Below are 26,330 nucleotides of genomic sequence, written 5' to 3' on the forward strand. Positions count from 1 at the left end.
GGGAGCTGCAGGGGCAGCATGCAGATGTCCCTGGCCCCCTCTGTGCCTAGGAGCCAGAAGGACATGTCGCCGCTTCTGGGAGCCTCCTGTCAAATGCATGCACCCTGGACCCCCACAATCCCCTGCCTCAGCCTTGAGCCCCCTCCTGCACCCAAAATCCCTCCCAGTGCTCATACCCCAGCCCCCTCCTGCACCCAAACTCCCTCCTGGAGCCCAAACCCACTGCTGTACCCTAACCCTCTGCCCCAGCCCTGAACCCCCTCCTGCACCCAAACTCCCTCCTGGAGCCCCCAGATTTTCTCTTACGGCCTAGTTCTGTAATGACATGAGCTCACTGGCATAACCTACCTACATGTGTTAGTGTTTGTAGACGTGGACTCTCAGTTATGAAATGAGGCCTATTGACTAAATTTTGGACCAGAGTTGCAGAGACTTGGCCATTGCCTGTCGAGCACTGCAAGGGTCGCTTTTAAGCATCTAGGGAAAAAAAAAATCACTGGGCATCACAAAGGCCGGTTCGAAGCCTTGACACTCTATTACAATGACGGGGAAAAGAGAGGCACCTAGGAGTGGAGTCCACAAAAGCAGGCATGCTGAGCAGGAGGTTAGTCAATGGGAGAGAGCAATGAGAAGGGTGCCCTAGACCCGCACCTCTCTCAAGGAGGTCAGTGCCTAAGTCTGGGCTGCAATGAGGCACCTAGCACTGCTGGGAAGCCACAGGCGCAAACCCCCTCCTACAGGCAGAGATGCTGCTACCCCTGGTTTAGCCCAGTGATTAGTGCCCTCATCCAGGCTGTGGGAGACCCACATTCCCCAGGGTTAATTCCCCCCTTCTGCTTAGTAGGGAGCAAGGGTTTGAACATGGATTTTCCACCTCCCTGGGGAGTGTTCTACCCTCTGAGCTATGGGACATGCTCATGTGGGTTTCCCACTATCTAGCTTGTTAAAGCCTGGGCCACTTGGGATTAAATAAGCATTGGCCCACTGAGCACATGTGCTTGAGATGGCTGCCTCGGGCCTCCCCGCTGAGTGGTGGGAGATCCAAGATCCAGTTCCCTTCTACCAATGACACTAAATAGTTATCCAGCATGGAAGAGCTGCAACCAAAAAGAGAGCAAAAGACGCCCCCCATCCCATAGCTCAGTGTCAGAACACACCCCGTGCCAAGCCTTTTGCCCCATCAAGCTGAGACGGGGATTGAAGCTGGGGGGGGGGTGTCTCCTAGGTTAGGTGTGTGTGCTAAGCAATAATGTGGGGGCCAGCAGCACTAGGTCCTGTGGCCAGGGAGCCACTCTGCTGGGCGCTCTCTGAGCACCTACTAGCTTGGGCCTGGCCAGTGAGCTGAGGGAATGTCTCGCTTGCCCTGGTTTGTGAATAGCGCGGGGGCACGGGCACAGGCATCCAGGCCCCCCCCCAGAGCAAGGCAACAGCACACATGCTCCAAGGCACAATACTAGGCATGTAGGGTCTTTTACAGTGAAAATTTAGGCACCGAGTAGGTTGTGGCACCAGCTGAGCAGGAGTTTTGTGAGGGCCCGGGGGTCACTAATAGCAGACTTAGTGCCTAAAATGGCAGTTAGTGGCCTATGGCCTTTTGTAACCAACTGCTTAGGAAAAGGTAAAGTAAAGCATTGTAGCTCAGCCCTAGCCCCCATTCCATTGGCCTGCAGTGCTAATTGGCGATGGCAACAGTGACCCCCCCCCCCTTTGTGGCTTTAATGAAGTATTTAGAAGACAGGTGCTGGCCACGTTCGATCCAGCTGGCACTAAAGCTGTACTTATCTTCTAGCTAGGTAAGAGATTCTTCGGTTATCCTAACTTGTGTGTTAATACAGCAGCCTTGTTTGTAAAACTGCATCTTGCCCTCCAGGATACTTTAATCCTCAACTACGTATGGCTAGACTAGGACGGTTGCCAGTTTATATAATACTGCCTGCCAGACAGAGCTGGTATTTGATATGCAGTGAGGTGGCAAAGTCTTGGCGTGGGTGCGAGCCTGGGGGCCTAGCAGCACTAGCCTATTGGACCAGCGTTTCCATGTAGATATGAATACAGATAAATGGCACAGGGCGGGTCCTCCCTTTGCCAGTTTAAAAGAAGCGGTGGATTTGGCACAGCCTTTTGACAGAATGATTAATGACTGTGGCATGAAGCCGCAGTGCCTAAGGACAAATCACACACTTCCAGCAGCCCTGTAGATTAAGGGGTTTCTTGCCCCACCTCAGCCGCTTGCTGGAGCTTCCAATGGTACGATTTGCTATCGTACCAGAACTGGATATGGCTAATCAAGTGAGTGATGGCTCAGTCACCTCTCTCCCTTCCCCATCTCTCTCTCTTTCCCCATAATGGAAAACAAGGCAACGAATGCTGAAGAACATGCGGTAGCCTGTAGCAGGACGGATACCATTGAAAACATAAATAAAAAGGCTACATAATCATTTTCTCTCTTGCCCTAACACTTCCCCGTTCCACTTGAATGTGACCTGCAGTGTTTGGGGGTTTTTTCAGCCCAATCCTTCTAGTCAATCAGTGGTAGTCTCTGTTCACTTCAGACACATCTGCTAGTACCGACGATGACTGTTTCACTAGTTGCGGTATATATTTTTTTAAAAAAAAGTTAAAAACAAATAACTCTATGAATCCTCGAGCCTTTTATTTGGCCAGCTGTCCTTTAACTCCGAGGTTTGAGGAGCTTCCTTTCTAAGCAGCTTGAATCCAGGTTGGGAATTTCATTTTCTTAGTGCAATGCGGAGGAATCTGCCAGGGCATTGGAACCCACTGACAATTAATGTTTACTGGACTTTGTCTTTTCAGTATTCCACCTGGAATCCATTTTTGTCCCCAAAGAATTCATCCCTTTGGGTAAAGTTTATAGCAAATTCCCTTACAATTCCATGCATTAGCAATATGAGAAGAAGACATGGTCAGTGGCAAGGTTGTTTAGAGCTGCGTTTCATCTCTTGTTTCAGGATTGCATGGGTCCAACTTGTTACTGCAGCTGCTTTTTCGACTGTGGGAGTCATTGGATACATGCGCTAGAGGGTCAGATCGTATTAAATACCTAGGAGAAACACAGAACAAGTCCATTAGTGTTACATGTACGTGGTAGGCACCTAGCTCACGAGTCACTATCATTTCCGAGTACACAGGCTTTCTTGGGGAAAGCTACACAGGGCACTTTACCCTCAGTTACTCCCACCTTAACTCTCTTGCCATCAGTGGAGTTACTCCAGATTTACACCAGTATAAATGAGCAGATATGACGCAGCACATCTTCAGGCAGACTGTGTATATCTTGCTACACAAATATAAGTACGATCATGGGGGGGTGGGTATAATAGGCTTAGCCTTCCCTGGTGCAGCTGCCGCTGACCCCCGCTGGACACCTAGGCTGTGGTGGAGGCCCTGCTCTGCCCCTTCCCTGAGGCTCCCACTGCCTGCCGCTGCCTGGTAAGTCTTCCTCCACTCTACCACCCCACCCCACCCCCCCCACTGAGAGGTTCCCGCCGCTCACCACATCTCTCCTCCACGGCAGGGTCCCCAGAGCATGTGAATGACCTGTGTCAGCTAAAATCGCGAAAATATAGCTATTCAGATGACATTTAGCAATTTTCTCCCACAGGTTTGCATTGCACTACAAACACTCTGTGTTAAGTTCATACATACACTATATCACTGAGTTCCAGTCGTGTGTCCGGTGGCGGATTAATCAGGACATAGGATAATGTGTTCTGATGGTCATTCATTTCATCTGCAAGGGGTGAAAAATGGAGTCGTTATGCTCCTGGCTGGAGTGATCACTGGTAACTCTTGGCTGAATTAGTTAGGGAACATTTTTTAAATCACACATGCACTTGAAAATGGGGAATCATAGGGGCTATTGGACATTTCCCGATTCTTCCCAATGCATTACAATTACAGAAGCAGATGTGCTAAAGAATATGTGTGAAATGGTGCTCTAAAATCACACTTCCAGCGTGTCTGCCAGGTTAGCCCTATGACAAGTCTTGCTACAACAGTGCTTGGTGGCTCATGTCTCTTTTTGGCTTGGTTTACTTTACACGCTACCAGGCCTTCTTGGCTCATCCAAGCCTGTCTCTAGCTATCCCAATGAAAGCAGCACTTCAAACAATATGGGCAAGATGGGCTCAACCCAGTTTGCTTTTGTACCTGGGTGCCTCCCACCAGACGAGCCAAAGCCTCACTAACATGACAAACAGCACCACAAAAGCAGGTGGCAACAAACAGGCTTGTGAGGAGCATCTTGCCTTTGGAGTCCATAATGCATTAATGTGAAAAAGCATTTGAACATCAGCTTATGGTAGCATGTTTTAAAGGTACTGTAGGAGGAGAGCAGGTTCCCTTCCCCTCTGCATAGACCAGGAGACAGGAGGTTAGCAGGGGGCTGTAAGGTAGCCAGGCAGAATGGCAAGGCTGGTTTACAAGAAGTGAGCCCTGCGACCCACTAAATCCTCAGAGCACCAGTTCTCTTTCTGGAGAATAAGAGCCCCACCCCTAAAGCCAGGATTTAGCTCATAATATGTGAGCACCTTAATCTGATAGCTGAAGGGCTCCCCTTCTGATCCTGCTCCTGGAATGGGCTGGGTCATGGACCACAGTTGAGCAGTCACTTACGGGCATGGCTGCATTTGAGCTGGGAGGGGGGGGTTCATTCCCCATTCACTTAGATGTACCCACGCTAGCTCTGCTTGACCTAGCATGCTAAAAATAGCAGGGTAGCACAAAGGGCTGGTTGTGAGAGCTGCTCAAATATATACCTGCCTGGACCATATTCAGACAGCTAGTCCAAGCTGCCAACCATGCAGACCTGAAAAAGAAGAGCTGTGTTCCTCAAACGCTTGGTTCTTTCACCAACAGAAGTTGGTCCAATAAAAGATATTACCTCACCCATTTTCTCTGTTATAGAGTTTCCTGACAACCGCACACCCAGCCTGTCTGGGGCCTCCTTTCCCCCAGGATCCTATAGTCACACTCCAGAGCATGCTGTCCCTCACACACTCCACACGACCCCTACCATCGGTGATCCTTATGCCAAAACCTCGTCTGTCCCCAGGAATGAAATGAACATCTTCCAAGTCTATAGGCATTCACCAGAGCAAGGTCCTACGCTTGCCTCATTTGTTCCTCTGGACATTGGGGCTGGCTCCTGAACTTTCAACCATCACTTTTTCAAAGCGCCAGGCTGCTTGAGCACATGCGAGCTCTGAAAGCACTTGATGGCAGCCACCCAGCTCAGGTATTTCAGTGCTGGACAATTTTTAGTGTCTATCTCAGACCATAAGGCATCATTAAGAAAAGTAAAGAACTGGCTGTGATGAAGTGGGAATGTTCTTAATGTTTTTGCTGAATACTGTGTGGGTGCCTCAGTTTCTCCTATGCAGTTCTTAAGTATCTAGGTGATGGGATAAGGGGGTGTGATTGTTGCAGAGTCCTAGAGGGCCAATGTGATGCTGTCTGCACAGAGAATGGCTGACACCCTGTCTCCTGGCAACTGATGGCCTGGGCCCCTCCTCTGCAAAGGTGCCAAATGAAGGTGTTGGAGAACAAAGTGATCAGGTGGCCTCCTGGCCCGGGAAAAAGATAAAGGCCAGAGGAGGGGCAGGAGAGTTTCAGTTTGGAGCTGGCTGGGGAAATGGAGGAAGCTCTGGCCTCCCTGCCCCCCCAAGACAGACCTGACTGAGGGGTCCTGTTCTCTGTACCTAAAAGCTCTGTTTTAGACCATGTTCCTGTCATCTAATAAACCTTCTGTTTTACTGGCTGGCTGAGAGACACGTCTGACTGCGGAGGTGGGGTGCAAGACCCACTGGCTTCCCCAGGAGCCTTGCCTGGGCAGACTCGCTGTGGGAAACGCACGATGGGGCAGGGGATGCTGAGTGCTCCAAGGTCAGACCCAGGAAGGCTGAAGCTGTGTGAGCTTCTTGCCCTGGAGACAGTCTGCTCACAGAGAGGAGGCTCCCCCAGAGTCTGACTGGCTTCCTATGTAGTAGTTCCAGAGCATCGCCCGGGGACTCCGTGACACTGGTCTTACCTTGTTTTAATGCAAAAAGAAATGTAACGTTACTCTTAGTGCACTATATGCACTCCAAAACGCTCTCTAATGCAACTATAATACCCCTCGGCTGTATGATTTTTACCACATTCTCAGGTTTCCCCTTGTTCATTATTTTAATCCAGTGGCAGGATTTATTTACAGGATTATTTTTTTATTCTACCTATTGTCGTTTCAGAGCATATGGGACTGTAGCAAAGTTAGGTCCTTAATAATGACAGAATTCAATAGCAAAGTCTCTGAGTTACTAGCAAGTTCATCAGGAAATATTCATGGCCATCAACACATGCATATCATAAATTACCTTGTAAAACATAATACTCCATAGAACTAGCCTCATCGATGCGGACAGCAAGATAATTGCATGGGTATATTTATTTGCATGGTCTATTTACATCATGTTCATGTTGCACAGCGTAAATATCAGTGTTCTAAATGGTAGCTCCAGCTTGTTTTTAAAGTAACTGAGCAACAAAATCATGAGTGAAACGCATGCAAGTACATCTCTTCAGCAGTCAAGAAAATTATGCTCATAAACGTGTAGCTCCATATGTGTAAATGGGATTGGGGGCTATCAAACAACTAACAGTTGTCACACAGTCACTGACAAGATGCGTGACGTACAGGATGGAAAAAGGGATGACAAGTTAATAGAGAGGTAAGTCAAGGGCAGAGTAATGACGTAAACAGTCACATGAAATCACTATAAGGCTTTTCACTGGGCCTTCATCTCTAATATTAATCTGAAATACTCCATCAGCACAGAAAACCATCTACTGTGCTTATTAGATTTTTGCACAATTTTTGAAATCGTAGTAAAGGTTTTATCTTAGAGAGAATGTTCAATGGTGCCACAGTCTTCTTGGACTGCAATAGCAGACCTTGCCTAGATGGAAGTTATCTCATGCATTTGTTTTCTCCACTTTACTCTTTCTTCTTCTATGCCTGAATCTCCCTACCACCACCCAGTCTTTTCAATTCTTGTTACATCTCCCTTGGTTTTGATTATTACGATATAATTGATTGTTCCTTTAAAATGTGTTCTCCAGTGGGATTCCAGAATATTCCTGAAAAACTGGTTTATAAAATAACAGGCCAAGACTTCTATGAAAGCAAGTCAAGCAAAATATGAAAGAGGTTTGCCTGAGCAAACGGCCAAATGCGTATGCAAAGATGCATGACCACAACGGACAGCAGATGTTTGATTTCCAGGCCAGATGTGCCAACTGAATTTATGCACACCTAAATACGCTCACAGCAGCTTGTGCATACCTGGTCAGCAAAGAAGTATTGCTCAGAATTGTATGTACAAATAGTATGCAATTGTCCCCTCCTGGGATGCTGGGCAAAGTGATGTTGCAGAGTTGGCACCACTGATGCCCTGTGTATGGATGTAATAATAGACTTTCCAGTTACCAATAATCATTGCATCAGTGGCCTCCAGATGGGTATGTGTGTACAGCCCATAGCGCTTGAGGCTAATTGAAATCAGCTAAGCCATAACATTCATGCATTATCTGCTACTGTACAGAGCTTTGTGAAAACTAATATCTAGATCAGAGATTGATCTATAAACTGGTTGTAATGACTACACAGGCTAGCTATTCCTATGGTATCACTAATAGCTTGTTTTAAAGACCCTAAGCCATGTAAACACTATGTTGTGCTACAGGCAAAGAGTGGTCCTTTCAGTCCCTCTACATTAGAGATAGAGACATTGAAACCTCAGAGGTTGAACGGTTTAATGACGCCCCGCACTGCAGTCCTCTTTCCTGAACCTTCTCATTCCTCCCCCCTTCAGAAACACAGACCCACGCAACCTGCCTGCCACCCCATCTCCTTCAGGGCTGTCAAGGTCTCCTTACAGTGAAAATCCAGGAACACGCTGGAGCTCCACGTTTATGCTGGATCTGGGGCTGCATTGTCTTTTTAACATCTCTTACTCCAGGCAATTTGGGAGAAACAACCAGCCTTGAAAATGGCTACACTTGCCACCAGGAGCAGAAAACGGTTGTGCTTTTATTTCCACAGCTTGTGAACAGAGGAGTCTCCAAGGAGCCAAAGACAGTTGAGATCTGGACAAAGGGTATTACTTAAAATTTGAGTCTAATCAGTGTTCCCCCTATTAGTCCCCTCTCTGCCCCTAGGCACACAGACAGCAATAGCCAGGAGCAACTTTTTTTCATCTTCAGCTGGCCAAGAGCCAGCATCCATTCCTCTCAGGTGCATCACAGCTACCTATTCCTCTTAGCTCAAGGGTGGAGCAAAGCACCTTGGCTAAGATTAACCTGGAAGGCCACACCTTCAGCTAGTGCACTACACATGGCCACGATGCATAATACAAGTGGGCACCTTTTCAATAGCAGGTTACACCTGAGTTTCACTGTCTACATTGGCTGCCAATTCACTTTTGCATGGATGAAATCCTGTGAAGCCCTAAGTAACCTACCCTAGTTTGCTCTCCAGCTCTCTGCTCCCCTCTGCCTCAGCATGTCTCCGCTCAGAATAAACTCTTCAGCTATCTGTCCTGAGGGCAGAGTCAATGAATGCCAAAGCGCATTCTCAGGAGCGGGTCCCCACCTCTGGGATTCGACCCCACATCATTCCCTCTTTGGGTTTCCCACTAACTGCTGGCCTTGGGGGGTCTGCTGACCATCTCCATGGTGATGAAGGAAGAGGGGTCAGTTGCTATGGAGGGTTGTGAATCATGCACTCCGTTTTGGGATAATGCTGTTTGGTACCATTCTAACCTATGTCCAGAATACCACAGCGCTGAGCAACTGATCAATATTTATAGTGTCAGACGGTTTGGTTTTAGCTGATCACATCCCAATGCTTAGCCTTACAGTGAAACGGGAGCAGAAGCATAGTAATGCCATGAGAGCAGGGCGAAAGACATTTAAAACTTCTTACAGTTTGGTCATTACAAATGCACAGTTTGCCATATGACTGGGGAAGGAATGGGCATACCTTTGGTAGAGGCAGGTTCTCCTGCTCCATGGAAGCCATTTTTCCTAGCAAAACCATGCATTAGACCAAAACACTGCTAACCCACAAAGTATATTGCCATATTGTCTTCTCTGGATTAGAGTCTCTGTTGTGCTCATCTTGCAGATATATGCTCGCTAGACCAATTTAGAGAGTGTCCAGATATAAACTTGTTCTTCTGACTAAAAACCTATAAGCTTGTAGATAAATATGGAATTCAGATTGGCTGAAGAGCCAAAAAATAATATTAACATTAACAAATTTTCTGTAGGTATATTTTTTTAATTTCTCCTGTCTTATAAGGTTATAAGTACGAATTCATAATTCTATGACCATCGAGGAATCTACACCTTTACGGGATAATAAATCAAAGGAGCTTCAGGCAAAAAAATGTCACCGAGACATGGATTAACAAATATGGATGGACTAGCTGGCAATATACTGTAACTGAGTGGGACTTCCATGAAACCACATTTGGGGCCATTTCTCTAAAGAAGCACACAATTTATAGGGAAATGCCAACTTTTCACCTTAAGTGTTGTCTAACAAAGGCCTGAAATTCAAATAGGTAATTTTTTTTTGCTCATCTTTGGGTTTGATTTAAAAGGGTCTTGGCAGAGGGTTGCTACATAAAGATTTGCTTTATATTTTGTTTTGCTATAGCCATCAAAATCATATGAACTTTGATGACTGTAATCTGTAGTTAAAATCCCTTCCCACAGGTACCTCTCCTTAAATGCTTAAACTTCTTTCAGCATGGCCTGTTTTCTACAAAGCTACACAGCATGGGCACGCTTCAGTCAGGAGCTGAGTTACTGTTTAACCCAGTATGAAATTCAGCTCGCACTGAGAGATTTGAGTCAGGAGGTAATTGCAAATAAATCCCGTTGGGCTGGAATGAGACTGTCCTCTTGGAGACTAAACAAGGTGCTCAGAGGACTAGGTAAAATGTGGGTGCTAACAGAATTTGGTCCTTGCTCATTTGAGTCAAGTCAAGCATCCACAGATGACTTAGGGCTAACCATTAAGAACACCTGAATGGTTTTGTTACACTTTGAGCTTCTCCTACAGGAGTTTTGAAATAAAATAGCAACAAAACCTAGTAGAAAACAGTTCTTAAAAGAAATTATATGAGGCTATTAAATTTTGATCCCGGTACACATATTTTAAAAGAAGATAATGAAATATTTGCATTTCTATAGTGACATTCATTGGACAGCCCCAAAGTGCTTTGTAAACTGTCTCAGACTCAGTCTTTCTTGCATCTGGAGAAGCATACAAGTCCAGGGGCTAGTTAAATCCAACACTGAGGCCCGTATTCCATAGCTTCAAGCGAGGTCTCAGTTTATCCCCAACCTGTTTTATTCTGCCGAGGAAAAAAAAATCTGGGTCTCAAATTCCCAATGGTTTCAACAGACATAAATCGAGTTGCAGTGGCTCACTTTGGAAGGAGGGATTTTTAAAGAGGCAATTAACAGCTGTAATTTCCTTGAACATTTTCAACTAGCAAACAGTCACAGAATTTTGTCTCTCTGTGAGTTTATTGGATCTTCCATTTGTGGTGCAGATACAGGATAGTCCTTTCCCAATCCTCTCCCACAAATAAGTGCTTAAAAGGCTCAAATCGGTCTAAGGTGAAAACTGGCAACAGGGTGTGGGTTAGACTTAATTGGCATGATCTTGTTATGCTGGGTGCAGCGAGTCAAGCTGGACTCCCAGCGAAAAAGAATTACCTTGCAAATATCCAAGGTTTACCCGATTCATCACATCACTGGCTGTTAAATTTGCTACATCCTCTACAGAAGATACAGAGAAAAGGTACAGACATAAACAAAGAGAAAGAGAGAGAGAGAGATCAGCAAGCAGTGATTTGGCAAGTATTAGAGATGAGCTCCTGAGCTTTCATGAAAAAAATGGGGAAAAAAAAATAAAGGAAAGAGAAAAGAAGGCAGATCAATGCATTCTGTCTGTGAGGTCACAGATATTCAGACACTAACAGGTGACATGCTGTGATAATGTATTCAGAGCACTGTACCAAACATGACTGGTCCACTGACACATCACTGGGTCCAAAGGAGCCTTCGACTTCACAGCATGTCAGCAGCACATTTCAGCCTCCTCCTCTTTTGTTCCTCTCCATGTCTTCTAAACATCTAATTTAACAGCTCCCCACTCTCCTCAAGCCTGGAAATGTAGCGTTCCAGCTGAACAAGGCCAAGAGTCCAGTGGGGCCTAGGTGTCGCAGAGAGCTCTAAACATGGACCCATCCTGCAAACCGTGTATGCTGCAGTATCTATACAATCTAGGATAAGCAGGGTATCAAACTTCAGAAGTTAGCCCTAGTCCCCACCATCCAAAATATCACATCCAATTATTTGGATTTCATTCACACTCTGGGGTGCAGCACCCTACCTTGAGCTGTTATGAGTCTAATGGCTCCCACTGTGTGAGAGGATCTAGTTTCCCTTCCAGTTTACAAGTATTCACCCACCTGGACATTTGGCTGCACTTCAGAATGAATCTCCAGAGAATGCTAGAGGGTTGTGCAAGCCCATAGGAGCAAACTGTAGAAATTCACAAAGTTCGTAAAAACCCTAGACATCTGCTAAGAAAAGGCAGATGTACAAGTGACAACTACCTTCAGGCACTCTGACCTGCGTGACCAGCTCTTGGATAGCCTGTATTTCAAAGTCATTCTGGCCTTTGGTAACTTTACTGGAACAATCTTTCCATTAGGACAAATCCAATTTTCCTGCTTGTCTAATATTAAAAGAAAACATGTTCTCTTGGTTCTCTTATTCTACTACTTGACACACTCTCTTGCTGACCCTCAGATAATATCCCAGAGCATTATTATACTAAATCCATGTCAGTAAATCTGGATCTGCCTTGAAGGCTCCAGAGCTTACAATGGCCAACAACTGGTGATCATCTACAAGAGTAATTCTTTGAGCATTTGCATGTGAAGGGGGAGGAAATGCCAACATCTATGCTGCAGACTTTGAGTCCTGGCTGAGGGAGGGCTGCTAGTTCAACAGAACAAGCAGCAGAAAGTCTTGGGATATTAACTGTGGGGGAACAGCAGATTGAGAAGAATGTAGTGAGGCAATCCTTCAAACCTATCATGCTAAAATGGGAATCTTTGCATTGACTTCATTGGATATTAGATTAGATCCTTCATTATACGTCTCTCTGCCGCTCTTTAAGGAAACAAACTTGCTGGAGAATGGACGTCACTCCTAGTTCTAATTCTGGGCTGTAGAGGCTCAGTGATGATACATATTGCTGGCATGTTGCCAGTGAGAGACTAACTTGGACATCATTAATCTCTCTTACTGCAAACTCTCCACTCACACCCCTGTTTCCCTGAGGAACAATGGCACACAAGCAAATGACCTGCTGTGAGATCTTGTACGCAGGTAAACCAGTTGCATGGGGATGCGTGCTCCAGTAGACTCTAAATTCAGGTATGGTAGCACTTTGAGTGACAGGGCATGAAGATTACGACACTGTCGTCTCTGTAGCCACTTGGTTGTTCAACACAATGTCATTACATAATCACGCAGATGTAGCGGTTTGTCTCTATGTTTCTCGTAGCACTCTGATTCAGACGACAGCAATAATAATATTGTTTGTGCTTGGTGATCACTCAGACTTTACTCTGTAAGACTCTGACTCTACCAATGATTTCAGCGAGGCTCTGCACACAGGCTCAGAATGTGCCAAGTTACAGGATGGAAGCCTAAAGAGCCATCCCCTCTCCTCTTCTTGATTTGATTAGCTACCAAGGAAGTGAAATGAACTCATTGTGCCATTGGAACATTGTCCAAAAGCAGGGAGCAGAAGGAGAGAAGGGAGAAATGCTCCACAATTCCACATCCAACTGTAGAACTTACCAGCTCGTGAAGGGTCCCTCAGAACAATACTTTCTTCCTTAAGTAGGCTTGTGGAAGTGGCTGTTGCATTGGGCAAATCTTTGTTTTCTTTCAAAGTACCCACCCCAATTTTTTAAAATTTATTTCTAAGTTCTTTTCCCTCTCTTCCACATGTCTGAAAAGTTGCAATGATGCAAACAACGTAGAGACCAGAAATCTAAAATCCCTCCCGAAATGTATTGCCAGGCTCACGCCAGCTCCACAATCCCACTGTGCACAACAGTCCTGGCCCAAAGGCTCCAGTTATCTGGCTCTTGGTCTGCATTATTTTGTATGAGACTAGATGCCCATTGGAGTGTGTGTAGGGAGATATCTCCTGAACATGAAGGGTAGAAGCTTTTGTAGCATGGACGCAAACAAGCTGTAGCACAGGATGGCTTAAAAGAAAAACAAACAAGCAAGCATGCCGTGGGCTAAAGATTTCATCATAACCAAGGGATAGATTGTTGTTCAAAAATGGTGAGACATGCTCTTGGGTTAACAGCCAATTAAAATACTTTAGAAGAAATAATCATTGCACTGAGAGATTCTTACATTATGCCACAGTGTTATATCATACAGTACTTGCTTTACTGAGAGTTATGAGATAATTAAAGAGTTATTAAGTTCTACACACATTGAAGTGAACCACTCAGCTCTATAGCTGAAAAAAAATTCTAGGAGAGAATTTGCTGAAGGATTAGAAAAATATAATGATAGGATATTGCACCAGCCTGAGCTCTTTTCTTCCCTGCTTTGCTAAGGGGATAGAATTCTTAGACAATAGCATTAGCAACTATTACAAATGAATATTTTGGTCATCTTGATGATAGAGTGGAGGCCAATATTTTCAACCTCTCTTTAGCCAGTCATCAATTTTACAGGCACAAATAATTAATGAGTGAAATTTTGCACTTGTAATTTAGGTCATTTAGACATTTATTTCCCTTGTTATACCTGGTACTTAGATATTTATTGCACCTGCAAATAATTACAGATGTGCGCACAGCTATTTGTGACTGCTGAAATAAAGGCCAGTGTCTGAAAACAAGCCCCTTACCGTCTCAGTGCTGTGGGATTTATAAGGCAAGAGGACTGCAGGTTGATGGGAATGCCAAGTTTGAATGTACTATCCAGAGCTATGGAACAAGTTAGAGGATCAGACTTCATTTTGGAATTATTTTATACCCTGGATGTGTCTGGTTTGGTTCGGATAGATGCTAAGTTACATGATCAGCTTGTGAATGGGGCACAATGCTGGTAAAGCCATTAACTGTAAGCAAGAACGAAACTTACTTACCATATCCAGTTGTAGGTAAACCCAGATGTTTCATTCGGTTTTTGACAAGCTCTGAAAGCTCTTGCCTCTCCGACCTCCTGTATAGACTCAACCTCTGCTGGCTGATCCACTCCGCTGTTTTGCTTGAGTGCTTGTTTCCTTTCCTACTCAGCCTGCGTGCCCACTGCATGCTTTTACGCCGTAGCAAGGGGTGCTCCGACTGGTCACTCGAACAGGAGTTCCTGTGATGGCTTGTCTTAATGTTCCAGTGTTCCTTGACATCTTTTGTGTCCTCGCAATCCTCGACATTGATTGAGATCTGCGACTGGAAGTCCCAGCAGTACATAAGGGGATGCACTAAACACCATTCCGTTGAAAACACGCTACACACCTGACTCCACTGGAGTTGGCTGTGCCCACCTCCTCCTAGGACCAGGTACTTACTTGGACAATGTATTACTGTGATCACTACCCATTCTTAAAAAGGAACTCCACCTTGGTCTACCCCTTTACACCAACGGCCAAGTAATCAGCATTCCCCAATATTATGCAATATGCATGTTGAGACTGCTACCTCCTGGATCCCTCATGATGCTAGGTGGATCCTGACAATTCAATGCTGACATTTCATTTTCCTACTATCTGGTAGTGTTCTAACATTCACACCAAGGGACTGTTTCCCTATCGCCGAACCCCACCTCCACCCCAAAAACCTCTAATACTAGAAGCTATGTAGATGGTGAACTTGGAATTTAATAATAAATAATAATAATAATAATAATAATAAATGCATGTAACATCACTGGCACAGAAGTTTTTATGGAATAATGTTATCTCATGATGGCCAAACAGCTGAACTTCCAAGTTTTCCTTTCCTCCTCACGACATATGACAGCATATATCCATTATAAAATGTGAACCCTAATTACATATATTCATTTATAGCGCCATGGTTTGCAGCACCTCTGACACAGGGGTAGATTGGATTGAACTAATTGTCAACCTTCAGCTCCTTGCGGCAGTTTTCTATATGGCTTTCAATTCATATTTAACATTAAACAGGTTTCAAAGTTAAGACTGAGTCACTAACCAACTATGCTTATCTGCCCATGCTGGGTATTGCTGAATTTTTCACAGCAATGCGTGATGGATACAGATCATCATTACCTTGCTGAACATTAAGTAGGGCACTAAATTTTAAAGAAAACCAAAATTGTAAGAAAGTTCTCACAGGTTCAATACAAATGTTACTCACCTGAGTTCTGATGTCATGAGGCTGCATTGGAAATAAAACAAAACCAAGTTGCAATATGTGTTAGTGGTGAATATGTATCATTGAGTGTCCATCACATCCTAATTCTCTCTTTCTAGTCCCCCAGTCTGAGCCACTGTTTAAGATCTGTTTCAGAGTAGCAGCCGTGTTCGTCTGTATTTGCAAAAAGAAAAAGAGTACTTGTGGCACCTTAGAGACTAACAAATTTATTGGAGCATAAGCTTTCGTGAGCTACAGCTCACTTCATCGAATGCCGAATGCTCACGAAAGCTTATGCTCCAATAAATTTGTTAGTCTCTAAGGTGCCACAAGTACTCCTTTTCTTTTTGTTTAAGATCTGTAAACCTGACCACAGTTAACACATAATAATAATTAATCACGGCTTCTATAGCACTTCCCCAGTTCAAAGCATCGCACAGAAGGTCATTAACCTGTCTGTAGTCACACAGTGAGCTAGTGGCAAGAATAGGATCCCACAGTTACCCAACTCCAAACAGTACTCATTACTTTCTATGCCAGTGCTTGCTTCACCTTCGCCTTGTGCAGTTACCCAGGCTGGGCAGTGCAGACCACAGAGTATGGGCGATTGGCACAACTTTTACAAACTGGGTGGCCAGGCCTGGTGTTCTTGATTTAAACTTGGAGTTTCCTTCTCCTAGGTGGCTGCCTGCCATGTCTGATGAGCCCCACCTGCCCTATTTCTGTGCCAATACTAAATAATATGAAGATTTTTCAAATGGGTATTGTGGTAGTGCCTAAGAGCCCTAGCACAGGACAGGATCCCCTTGGGCCAGGTGCCGTACAAACACAAACACCTCTGCCACCAGTGCATATTTGTCTTTTAACACATACCCTTGTGCTATGTAGAAATTAGAAGAGAAGACCAGGGAATCGGCAAGCCAACCTCCTTTCCAATATGCATTCGTAGCTGTTTCACACTGGGCTAGTGCATGCAAATTTATTACACCCTCCCCATTCAATCCCACTATTTGAGCACCAACTCCAGTCAATCGGGAGTCCCCTTTGGCTGCTGGCAGCCTGGCCCAGCTGGTCCTTTAATGGAAATGTTACTCCATCAGCTGCTCAGATGGGATTTCTCCTTGCCTGGCTAGACATGATTGTAACTATAATGCAGTTCACTAACAGCTATAAGGTCAAAGCTGACAGTGCAAGGGTGCAGGTTGACTGACGCCATTGCACACATTTTGGAAGTACTTCTACATGTTATCCAGTGATTTATCCCTGCTGGGACCTTTCACACCAGGGCTGCAGCCAGTAAGGTTTTCTGCACTCTCTGACCCCTATGTTTCTTACCTCGGAGGTTGAGAACATATGTGATTCAGTTCTGTAGATCCCAATGGGAATTTCTGCGCTGGAAGAGCAAAGCTTCTGGAAGAGACGGCCATATGTCCGGATCCACAGGTCATCCTCAGTGATTTTCATCTGACCAACAGGGGGGAAAAATGTCTCTTTGCTCCCACTGAAGGGACCCCTTGGCCACAGGGCAATCCTGTCTTGATAAGGTCCAAAGCTGCAGAGCTTGGATCCTGTTCTAAACTTCTCCCAGGCTCAGGGATGTTGTGACCAGGGCTTTGGTTTGATCCCACACGAAGGGCAGGGAGGGTCTGTGAGGTTCCTATCTAACTCTCTAGGGACGGAGGTTGTTGTAAGGTTCAGAGTTAAGGGTAGAGCTTATTTCACATGACATGGAGAAACCAATACACTGGCCCAGTTGCTGTGATTTTTGTCTCCCTCTAGAGGCCAGCCCCCGTGACTACAACAGTCTGCTATTCAGTGACAGAAGTTCTTCTTTACTGTGGCTCAAGAGGCCTGTGTTTGGGGGCTGAAAGTCCCAGATTCAATCCCCACAGAATGTTCACGCGCACACCCGCGTGCTTGTGTGACCCCATTGCATTATAGCTTGAAAGAGACAAACATTAACACTTACAGCACAGAGGTAGCCAGAACCCGGCGTGGTGTCAAGGCCCAGCAGCAATCTCGTAATGGTGATCATGTAGTCCTTCACGAATGACTGACAGGAGAAATTCAGAGAGAGATCAGGCCAGATAAAAGGTTTCACTTGTTCAACTGTTCACTTTAGTGTACAAATGTATTGACAAATTGGAAAGAAGGTGAGATTATGTTCTATATTCTCTTCTGTTTGCTTCTTAAACTGTGCCCACAACTATGGTATCTGGGCACATTCCAAAGGTGAATTCAGTGATGTGACTAACATCTGTCACATGTGGCTCCTTCCTTCTCTCTCTGCCTCTCTTAAGGGGGAAAATGGCATGGGGATTTAAGTTTTATTTGTTTTAACTCATGCTGCACTCGGTTTTTAAATGAGTCTCTAAAATACAGGAAACCAACATCATTAACAAGAAGAAAGTAAAAGGGAAGAGGGATATAATGTGGGCACAATGTAAAGTAGTTTATGCATCCAAATGGATCAAGGGTCCCTAAACTAGACACTTACCACGTACCAGACCATACGCAGAACCCGGGGGATGCCACACAGTTTTAGAGAAGGATACTAAAGGAGCGGTGGAAGCACGTATAGAGCGAGGACGCTGATGGCAGAAATGGAAGGGCCCTCTCGTTAGTGTGAGTGAGGCAGGTGATGGAAGGGTTGGACCTATAAGGCCTGTCTATTCTCCAAATATCCCCATTTCTATTTTGCTTTAAGTTGGCAGACGTTCCTTTGGGGAAGCTGATGGAAGCAGCTTCCATGTCTTAATTCACCCCACTTGGGCTCTAGCCATCTATCAGAGTCCTGAGGATGAGTGAGATTGCAATGAATGCCTGGGGAACCACTGGGAGGTTTTACCTGAATCCTCTAACACAGAAGACTGAAAGGAAGGGACCCCTGCTGGGGCCTCTAGCGCTTTCCCCCGTGCATTAGGGTAAGACCTCTCTCTGGATGGGGACCCCATGTCGGATAGATAGGGATATGGTGTTGGATGCATGTTCAGAACCCCCACCCTAATACACCAGCAGCTGCAAGGAAGAAGCAGCTTAGCCCTCTGAAGCATTCACAGCAATACCACACAACCTGTTAGCTTGTTCTCACCTGATAGAGCAATGTATCCAACATGCTGATGCTGAACACTCTGCCGGCAGCAAACGGGAGCCGGAACATGAATGCCAGGTTGGAGCCATTCTCTCGCTCTTTCTATGGACAGAAAAGAACACGGTGTGGCATTTTTTACCATTATGTTCAACACTTTTACAAGACTATGATACATTTTGTACAAAGTATGTCTGGTGAGGTATCATTTAAAACTCATAATCTGCTGAACATTGTTATTCTGGCAAAATGTGTGCATCGACATGGTATGTAAAGTTACAAAATTTTACTATACAACATTACTGTAACATATTCCAAGTTAGAAAAGGAAGTCCAAACCAGTTTTCAGACACAAAGACACACTGGCACCCCCAAGCAGGTGTTAATGGACTATCACCTGCTTAAGCAGCCATTCTCTGGGGAAGGTGTGAACAAGAATTTTGCATTTCATCACAAGGACAGTTCAAACCTCAAGTCCATAAGAGACTGTTTGTCACCATGACTCAGCAAGGATGTTTCTAGCACAAGAAACTGAATTATAAAGAGGGGAGAAAAACGCTTGACTTCACTCTCCTCCTCCATCTCTGCTCATGACAACAATTCTTAAATAACTGAACTTGGGGCAGGAGGCGGAGTCCTGGCTGGGAGGTTTTTCAGCTGGTACAGACTGCCCTAAGCTCATGGTGAGAAACACCTTTTGCTTTTAAGTTCACTTATTTTAAAATTAAGTTAGGCATTTAGCTTGCATTTTATCTTTTTATTTCTTTTGTAACCAGTCCTGACTTTTACGTCTCATTACCTATAGTCACTTAAAATCTCTCTTTTCTTTCTGTAGCTAATAAATGTGTTTCACTGTTTTAACTAACTAGTGTGTTTGGGATAACGAGGCTGGTATGTATCATTGTCCCTTGATGAAATGACAGATTTCCTATGAGTTTGTTTTGTCGAGTAATGTACTGGGCGATACAAGATGCACATTTCTGGGACTAGAGAATCTGCTGGGGTTCTTCTGCAGTGTAATTCATGAGTGGTGAGCTAACACCACTCAATGCTGTGTAGCTGGGAGCAAGTTACATGCTGAAGGCTGGGTGTTAACTGGCCAGGAGTGGCTGTTCCCCAGTAAAGCAGTGTAAAAGGCATCCCAGGCCAGAAAACTGAGGAGACACAGGTATTCAGCTGCCCAGATTGTCCCCTGGGCAATGCCACATGCAGAGATGGTGAAAACAATGATGCCAAGGGGCTCTGAAAAAACAAGAGGACCTGCTTGCAATGAGCTCAGAGAAACAAGCCACACAACAGCCCCAGCCCCAGCCCCTGGGGATTTCAGCCAGGGCTCTTCCTTCTTTTAAATAATGCCATAACATTGAATTTAGTAGAGAGATGGTTGACATTTTTTCATCGATTCACTTTTTGGATGAAAAATGGCATTTTGATCCAAATGAACATTTTCTTCTTGGTAGGAATTCTCCATTTTTCCTCACTAAAAACCAAAAACTGAAAACTGGCAAAGTTGTGGTAAAAAAGTTTTGGGTAAAAAGTTTAGATTTGCAGTTTTCAAAAGCCTTTTGTTAACCCAACACTGGTTTTTGAAAACCATAGGTTCGGGAAAGGGGGGGAAGGGGCCTGTTTGTATTTTTCATTGAAAAATTGTTTTTTTTTCCCCTGAAGGAAATTTTTGGGGAAAAAACAAATTAAAAAAATCCCCACAAAAATAATTGGCCTCCTTCAGGCAGCTCTCGCATTTAGGTGCCTGGGTGAGTCCCCGAACCAGCAAGGCACAAGCAGCAGCAGAGGTGGTGAAGTGAGAATCATAGAAGATCAGGGTTGGAAGGGACCTCAGGAGGCATCTAGTCCAACCCCCTGCTCAAAGCAGGACCAATCCCCAACTAAATCATCCCAGCCAGGGGCCTTATCAAACTGGGTCTTAAAAGCGTCTATGGATGGAAATTCCACCACCTCCCTAGGTAACACATTTCAGTGCTTCACCACCCTCCTAGTGAAATAGTGTTTCCTAATATCCAACATAGACCTCCCCCACTGCAACGTGAGCCCATTGCTCCTTGTTCTGTCATCTGCCACCACTGAGAACAGCCGAGCTCCATCCTCTTTGGAACCCCCCTTCTGACAGTTGAAGGCTGCTATTATCTTGGAGCCTACACACCAGCCCAAGCTCACAGCTAGCAACAAACAACGTTTCTGGATGCCATGATCTGATGTTGGATCCCATTCTCCAGAGGCTGCTGATAGTTTAGCACCACAACCACTCTTTGGGGCTGCACCCTGGGGGCTCCTGCAGCAACGTCCAACAGGGATGCATTCCCATTATGCAGGGTGTAATAGCTAGCAGATCTATGAACACAGCGTCACTGGTCAGTTCCTGCCTTGATCATCCCCCCAGCATGGAACACACGGAGGTGAGTTCTGTGTACTAGTTACACATTCTCCTCTCCCATGATCAGTGAAACTTGGGGGTGCAGGGGAGGGTTGGGAGAAAGATTTTTCCCTTAAGCAGTATAGGTTTGCAGCATGTACAAATGCAGTCATCAGACCTGCCTTTCTAGCCCGATGCAGTCAGCATCTCAGATCCAATTTCCCTTTGAAGGCAACAGCGGCTGTATTGTCTAACTGTCTAACACAACATCCATTACACACCCCCTGTTGGATACCACAGTACAGACAGACAAGGGCCCAGCTCTGGCATTTGCAGACATGGCTATCTTGAAACTGTGTTAACTTAATAATTACCTTTTATTCCCTGGGTGGCAAATTCTAGCACTGGGTGACAAATTTCTCTCTCTTAACACTGGGGCCATTCAGATAATTATTAACACGAAACCTCAGATCTTAAGATTAATCCTGGATCCCCTGGCAACAGGCTCTGAGTGCAGCTCAGAATTAATAAAAGCTGCTATTGAATCTCAGCTTCCTCAAGTGGTCAGAGAGGGAGTCTTGTATGTAGAGTGTAATAATGGTCAGGCAAGGCTGTGGATGGGAGAGAATGAAGCTTCTCATTTCACCACAGGGAACTCTGGGGATCAAAACACTAGTGCATTTAACAGCTTTCCTGAGAAACTGCAGTGTACCTCATGTGCAGGGTCTACCTGCCATAAAATTAATAGAAATGTCATTATATCCATTTGTTATTTTAAAAGAATAAAAGTCAATGTAAGCTCCTGATACTTACAATTTGTATTGCTGTAATGTTGCTAGACCCCACCAGTCTATGGGCTGCACAGACACAGAGTAAGTGTCTGCCCCAAAGAGCTTGTAGTCTAATAGACAAGATAGAGCTATTGTCCCCATGGGAAACTGAGGCACAAAGAGGCTAAGTGACTTCCCTAAGGTCACATGGTGAGGCCATAGCAGAGCTGGGAATTGAACTCTGGTCTCCAGTGTCTTAGCTATAAGATGATCCTCCTTCTCAACAGGGTATGTTTCACATCAGCCCAGTGACAGCACACTCATTGCTGATGTAATTGCATCCTACCAAGACAGTAATCTCTCGCAGTAAAGCTAGCCTCGCACTTACTCCACCACTGAAGTCTGATTGATTCAGCTGTTTTCCTGTGAGGGAGAATCCCTTAGCTTCCTTTGGCATCTTGGTCCATTGCAGAACTTCGGGCGTTTCTGTTTCTCTTGAAGTTTAGGATGCACATGGAGCCCCTGCCCACTTGTCCTGTCCTCTCTGATCCCTGCGGCTTATTTATAACATCAGTGTTCATTTGCAGAGAGTTAGGTCTCTTCTCCAATGGAGAATCTGCCCAGTAGTAACTGGATAGATGCTCTATCAGCCACAATGACAATAAGGTATAGCAGGGCAGCTTTTCTATGACAGATCTTTACGAACAGCCCCTAGAGCCCTTTCAGTTCAGAGATTGCCCATAGAGATCGGTCATTATGAGGAAGTTAGGAAAACACAGAGAGAGATGGGGAGGTGGGAAATATAGTTCAGCATTGAGTTTATGCTGGTTTTGATTCTCTCTGAATTGGTTCAACCACCCTTAATACACAACACCATGAATGCAGTACAACATACTTGTGTGTGTGTGCGCACGTGCGTGCGTGTCAGAAAGAAATGAAAATCTTTTACCTTCCCCTCAAGAGAAGGCACTCAGATCAAGCAGTAGTATCAGACATGTCAACTGTCCTTGTTTTGACTGGCACACACTCAGCAGAAGACCGTGACAAACTATTATTTCTTTAATTTGTTATGGCAGTCTGACAGGGTCAATGCAGCATCTCAGACACTCAAATGGTCTGGTTCAGTTATTCTTTGAATGTTTCCCCTTCCCATCAGCTATTATTTCTACCCCACAAAAATGCCTAAGAAATATGTAATATAAACATTGAATGTAGTTTCATGCAGGAGTCTATTCTCACAGAATTGTTTAACCCACCACCGCAGCGGGAGCATTGTACCGAGTAACTAAAATCAGACCGACAGCTGGGACAGCTTTGAAGAGTGCAGATGCTAGTCGCACTAAGGAAGGAACCACAGAGACCCTAAAGGTCAATTGCCTGCATATTTGCGTGTCTCAGATTATCCTGGATGGATGTTCATTAACTATGGTGCCTGCAGTGCACAGCAGGAGAGCACAGGACTATGAAGAACTGTAAATTAATTACTCATTACAGTACCCTTCCTTCAAACACAGGCATGCAGGAACTCACCAGGCTTCCTGTTAGCTAACACGCCTGGGAGGAAAAGCATAGACCCTTCTCGGGGTGAAGGGGCTTCCTTACCTTTTCAAGTTTGGAGAGGGCCAAGGAATAACTGTCCTTTGCTCTGAACTGCATGAACCTCATATTGGATGGGTGGGTGAGCTCAGTGATGATGCTAAGGCTTGGAAACAGCCTGCAATGGAAGGCAGACTTGTCAATGTCTGATGCATGTGCATTCCAAGGAAGGTGGAGAGGAGAAAACTTTCAGCTTTGAAATGTGGCCAAATAAAGAGTGGAAACGGCCTTGTGCCCCATCCGAGATCCGAAACAGGCTGGGGTTAGAGCACCAAAAGCTGTACAAGCAAGGCCGTCCCCCGTACCACCTCACTGACCCCTCCCCCTTTTAATTCTGTATAGTAACTGGAGTGACGATAGGTGCACACCGACAGCATGACTGGCGATGCACAAAGTTGGGGATAGAGTGCAAGGACTCTCTTTATTAACTAGTATGCCTGCGTGCAAGGGCCAGATGCAGGCCATGTCAAACACAGGAGCCCAACCTGGGAACCCAGACCTAATATCCCCTGTAGATGCCTGACCCTGCAAACCCTCGTTGTGCAGAGTCCCCACGCACACCAAGGACAGTTCAATTCATTGCAGAAAGGGCCAGCTAATATAGGCACCTCCCATCAGATAGCTCACACCCTCTGCCTGGGCGCATTCTGAGCCTTTTGCTTCCATTAAGACAAATAAAATACTATAAGAAGAGAGGCAGGTGCAAACGACAGAGCAGAACCCATAGCTGCTTCTTACCGGAACATGGTCTGGACGTTGACAATTGTTTTTGCGTCTGCCATGTAATCCTCCTCTGCACTCATTGTGCTTTCCTTATCCACAACCACCAAGTTGTCAGCATAAATGATCCCACACTGCAGCAAACTGTCTAGGCTGGAACAATCCCCCAAGACAAAAGGTTGTGAGGTGTTAATCCATTGGAAAATAAGATGCTGAATGATAGTTTTCAAACATACCCACATATTTGCACAGAATAAATGCCCAGGCAATCCTGTGCATGCAAAATTCTACTGAAATAACTATAACCATGTCCAGTACAGACTAACAAGTTCTAGGAGGGGGAAAAACTTGAGATGAAGCCCAAACTATTGTATAGTTGCAGGGTCTTAAAATGTGACAATCTCCCAACTTTAGCTATGCCAGTTAGAGAACCCGAGAAATCAAATGTATGATATGTCTGCTAGGTAAGAAAGAGTCTAACCTAATTCTAGATGGTTGTGCTCCAATGCTACAGTGACGGGAGTCCACATAACTACCCGGACACACAGATAGAAAAGCAGTGCTTGTCTTGGAAGTAGAGATGGAGAAGACCATCTCCGAAGTCCTGAAGCCCTGGGGAAGTTCAGCTCTGAATCCAAACTTCACTGCTGCTGTCCATGCCTATAACATGGGGATCAGCTAAGTAGGATGGGAGCAGCTACACACCATTGATTAGGCTGTATGACGCTGCATGTGAAGCCAATTATTCTTGGTAAATACTGGTCCTTATTGCCAGAGTCATTGTATGCCTGGTACTCGCAGTATAGCATCCCTTTGCTTGTTTAATTTTCCTCTGCAGAATCAGGGCTATTTTCTCATTTGATTTGCAACACATTGTAAATACTGATAGCTGTAAACAAGACACCTACTTATCAATCGTGCCTTCCATGTAGTAAACCATGGGGAAACAACAGATGGCTTCCAAGAAGTGGTTCTCAGGCCTGGAAGAAGAGAGGCAAACAGCAAGAAGATTGATAGGGGCATTTTCTTTTCCTCTTGCTTACTAGTATAAATCAGGAGTGAATGCACAGTCGTCAATGGTGAAAAACTGATGTGACAGGAGAATCAGGCCATCAGATACATTAGATTTTAGGTATTATATTAAAAATGCTAAAATCACCCATTTAACTCCTCCCATATATACATAGTATGAAACATCCATTTGAATGCAAGGAAAGATCTGATGCAATGGAAAACAACTTTGGAAGAGTACTTGCTTGTTGTCCAGTAGCAATACAATTGGGTTTAACTCTTTCCGGGACCTATAGTATGCACGGAGAGGAACGATGAAATTATACAGGCCATTCCCAGCAGTCTCTGCTGAAACTATAATCAATTTGTTCTTAAACCCATAGGCCTTGGCATCTTCATAACTGTTGTGCTTGCAGCCCTGTGCAGAGACAGAAAAGCACCGAGGCTCAGTGATCAGTCTATAGAGCTGCCAATCTGTTAGGATTGACACTGACACTGACACTGTTAGGAAAGTAAGGATAAAAGGCTGTTTTCTCCCCCAGGAAAGGAGAATTTTCTAACATTCAGACATGGCAAAAGCACTGAGCCAGCTTGGCTCTGAGCTGTGAGCTTTGCAGAAGCTCATGATCCTCCAGAATGAGAGAATGATCCTGCAAACAGTTGATCTAGAGATGATTTGGAATGTATCCAAATTTCAACCTTCCAAGTCTGGGCCTGAGGGCTTTGATGGTCCCACATCCTGGCTCACTTTCACTATTTTTCCTTTTTTAAGTTTTGAAAGTGAATTTTGTGCTGCGGGAAGGGATCAGAGTAACCAGTCCTGGAGAGGTTAGCTCTCTACTAACCAGGCCTAACCCAATGCCAGCTCTCCCAAACTGCCCCACATGTGCCTTGAACCTGACTCTCAGGGATATTCTCCCACAGGGAGTTCAGTCTCCAGGTCTATTCAGTCTTTGGTCTCACAGCTGAGACTTCTAAAAAGGAGGACAGTTATTATAGTGGGTTTAGCGCTAAGGACTCCTGCCCATGAGGGACAAGAACAGTGACTTGTTTCATAGACCCCTGGTTGTCAGAGAGTAACAACTTTCAGTGACAGATGAACTGGGACGTGTCTGAACCAGTGACTTAGATCAGAAACATGAAAGTGCCTTTTTACATGACCTGGAGTACTTGTGGCACCTTAGCGACTAACAAACTTATTAGAGCATAAGCTTTCATGGGCCACAGCCCACTTCATCGGATGCATTGAATGGAACATATAGTAAGAAGAT

At 45.0% G+C, this 26,330-nt stretch overlaps 1 protein-coding gene across 9 annotated transcripts in view; it reads right to left on the minus strand.

The window, feature by feature from the left end:
• Positions 1-236: 236 nt before the first annotated feature.
• Positions 237-26,330, minus strand: part of KCNT1 (potassium sodium-activated channel subfamily T member 1) — a 202,345-nt gene continuing 176,251 nt past the window's right edge. For 4 of the 9 annotated variants that reach the window (XM_038374838.2, XM_038374832.2, XM_038374834.2 and 1 more), the window contains 12 exons: positions 25,305-25,477; positions 24,957-25,028; positions 24,067-24,201; positions 23,335-23,446; positions 18,595-18,696; positions 17,473-17,556; positions 16,839-16,967; positions 15,507-15,527; positions 14,273-14,576; positions 10,792-10,854; positions 3,667-3,751; positions 237-3,061 (listed from right to left, as the gene is read on the minus strand). In XM_038374838.2, coding sequence (XP_038230766.1) covers positions 2,941-3,061; positions 3,667-3,751; positions 10,792-10,854; positions 14,273-14,576; positions 15,507-15,527; positions 16,839-16,967; positions 17,473-17,556; positions 18,595-18,696; positions 23,335-23,446; positions 24,067-24,201; positions 24,957-25,028; positions 25,305-25,477 — 1,401 coding nt within the window. In that variant the 3' untranslated portion in view covers positions 237-2,940. The remainder of the gene's footprint in view (positions 3,062-3,666; positions 3,752-10,791; positions 10,855-14,272; positions 14,577-15,506; positions 15,528-16,838; positions 16,968-17,472; positions 17,557-18,594; positions 18,697-23,334; positions 23,447-24,066; positions 24,202-24,956; positions 25,029-25,304; positions 25,478-26,330) is intronic. The other 5 variants (XM_043498811.1, XM_043498814.1, XM_038374835.2 and 2 more) reach the window with 3 other exon arrangements.

Source organism: Dermochelys coriacea, chromosome 16 (assembly GCF_009764565.3).
Source record: "Dermochelys coriacea isolate rDerCor1 chromosome 16, rDerCor1.pri.v4, whole genome shotgun sequence".
Taxonomy (NCBI): domain Eukaryota; kingdom Metazoa; phylum Chordata; order Testudines; family Dermochelyidae; genus Dermochelys; species Dermochelys coriacea.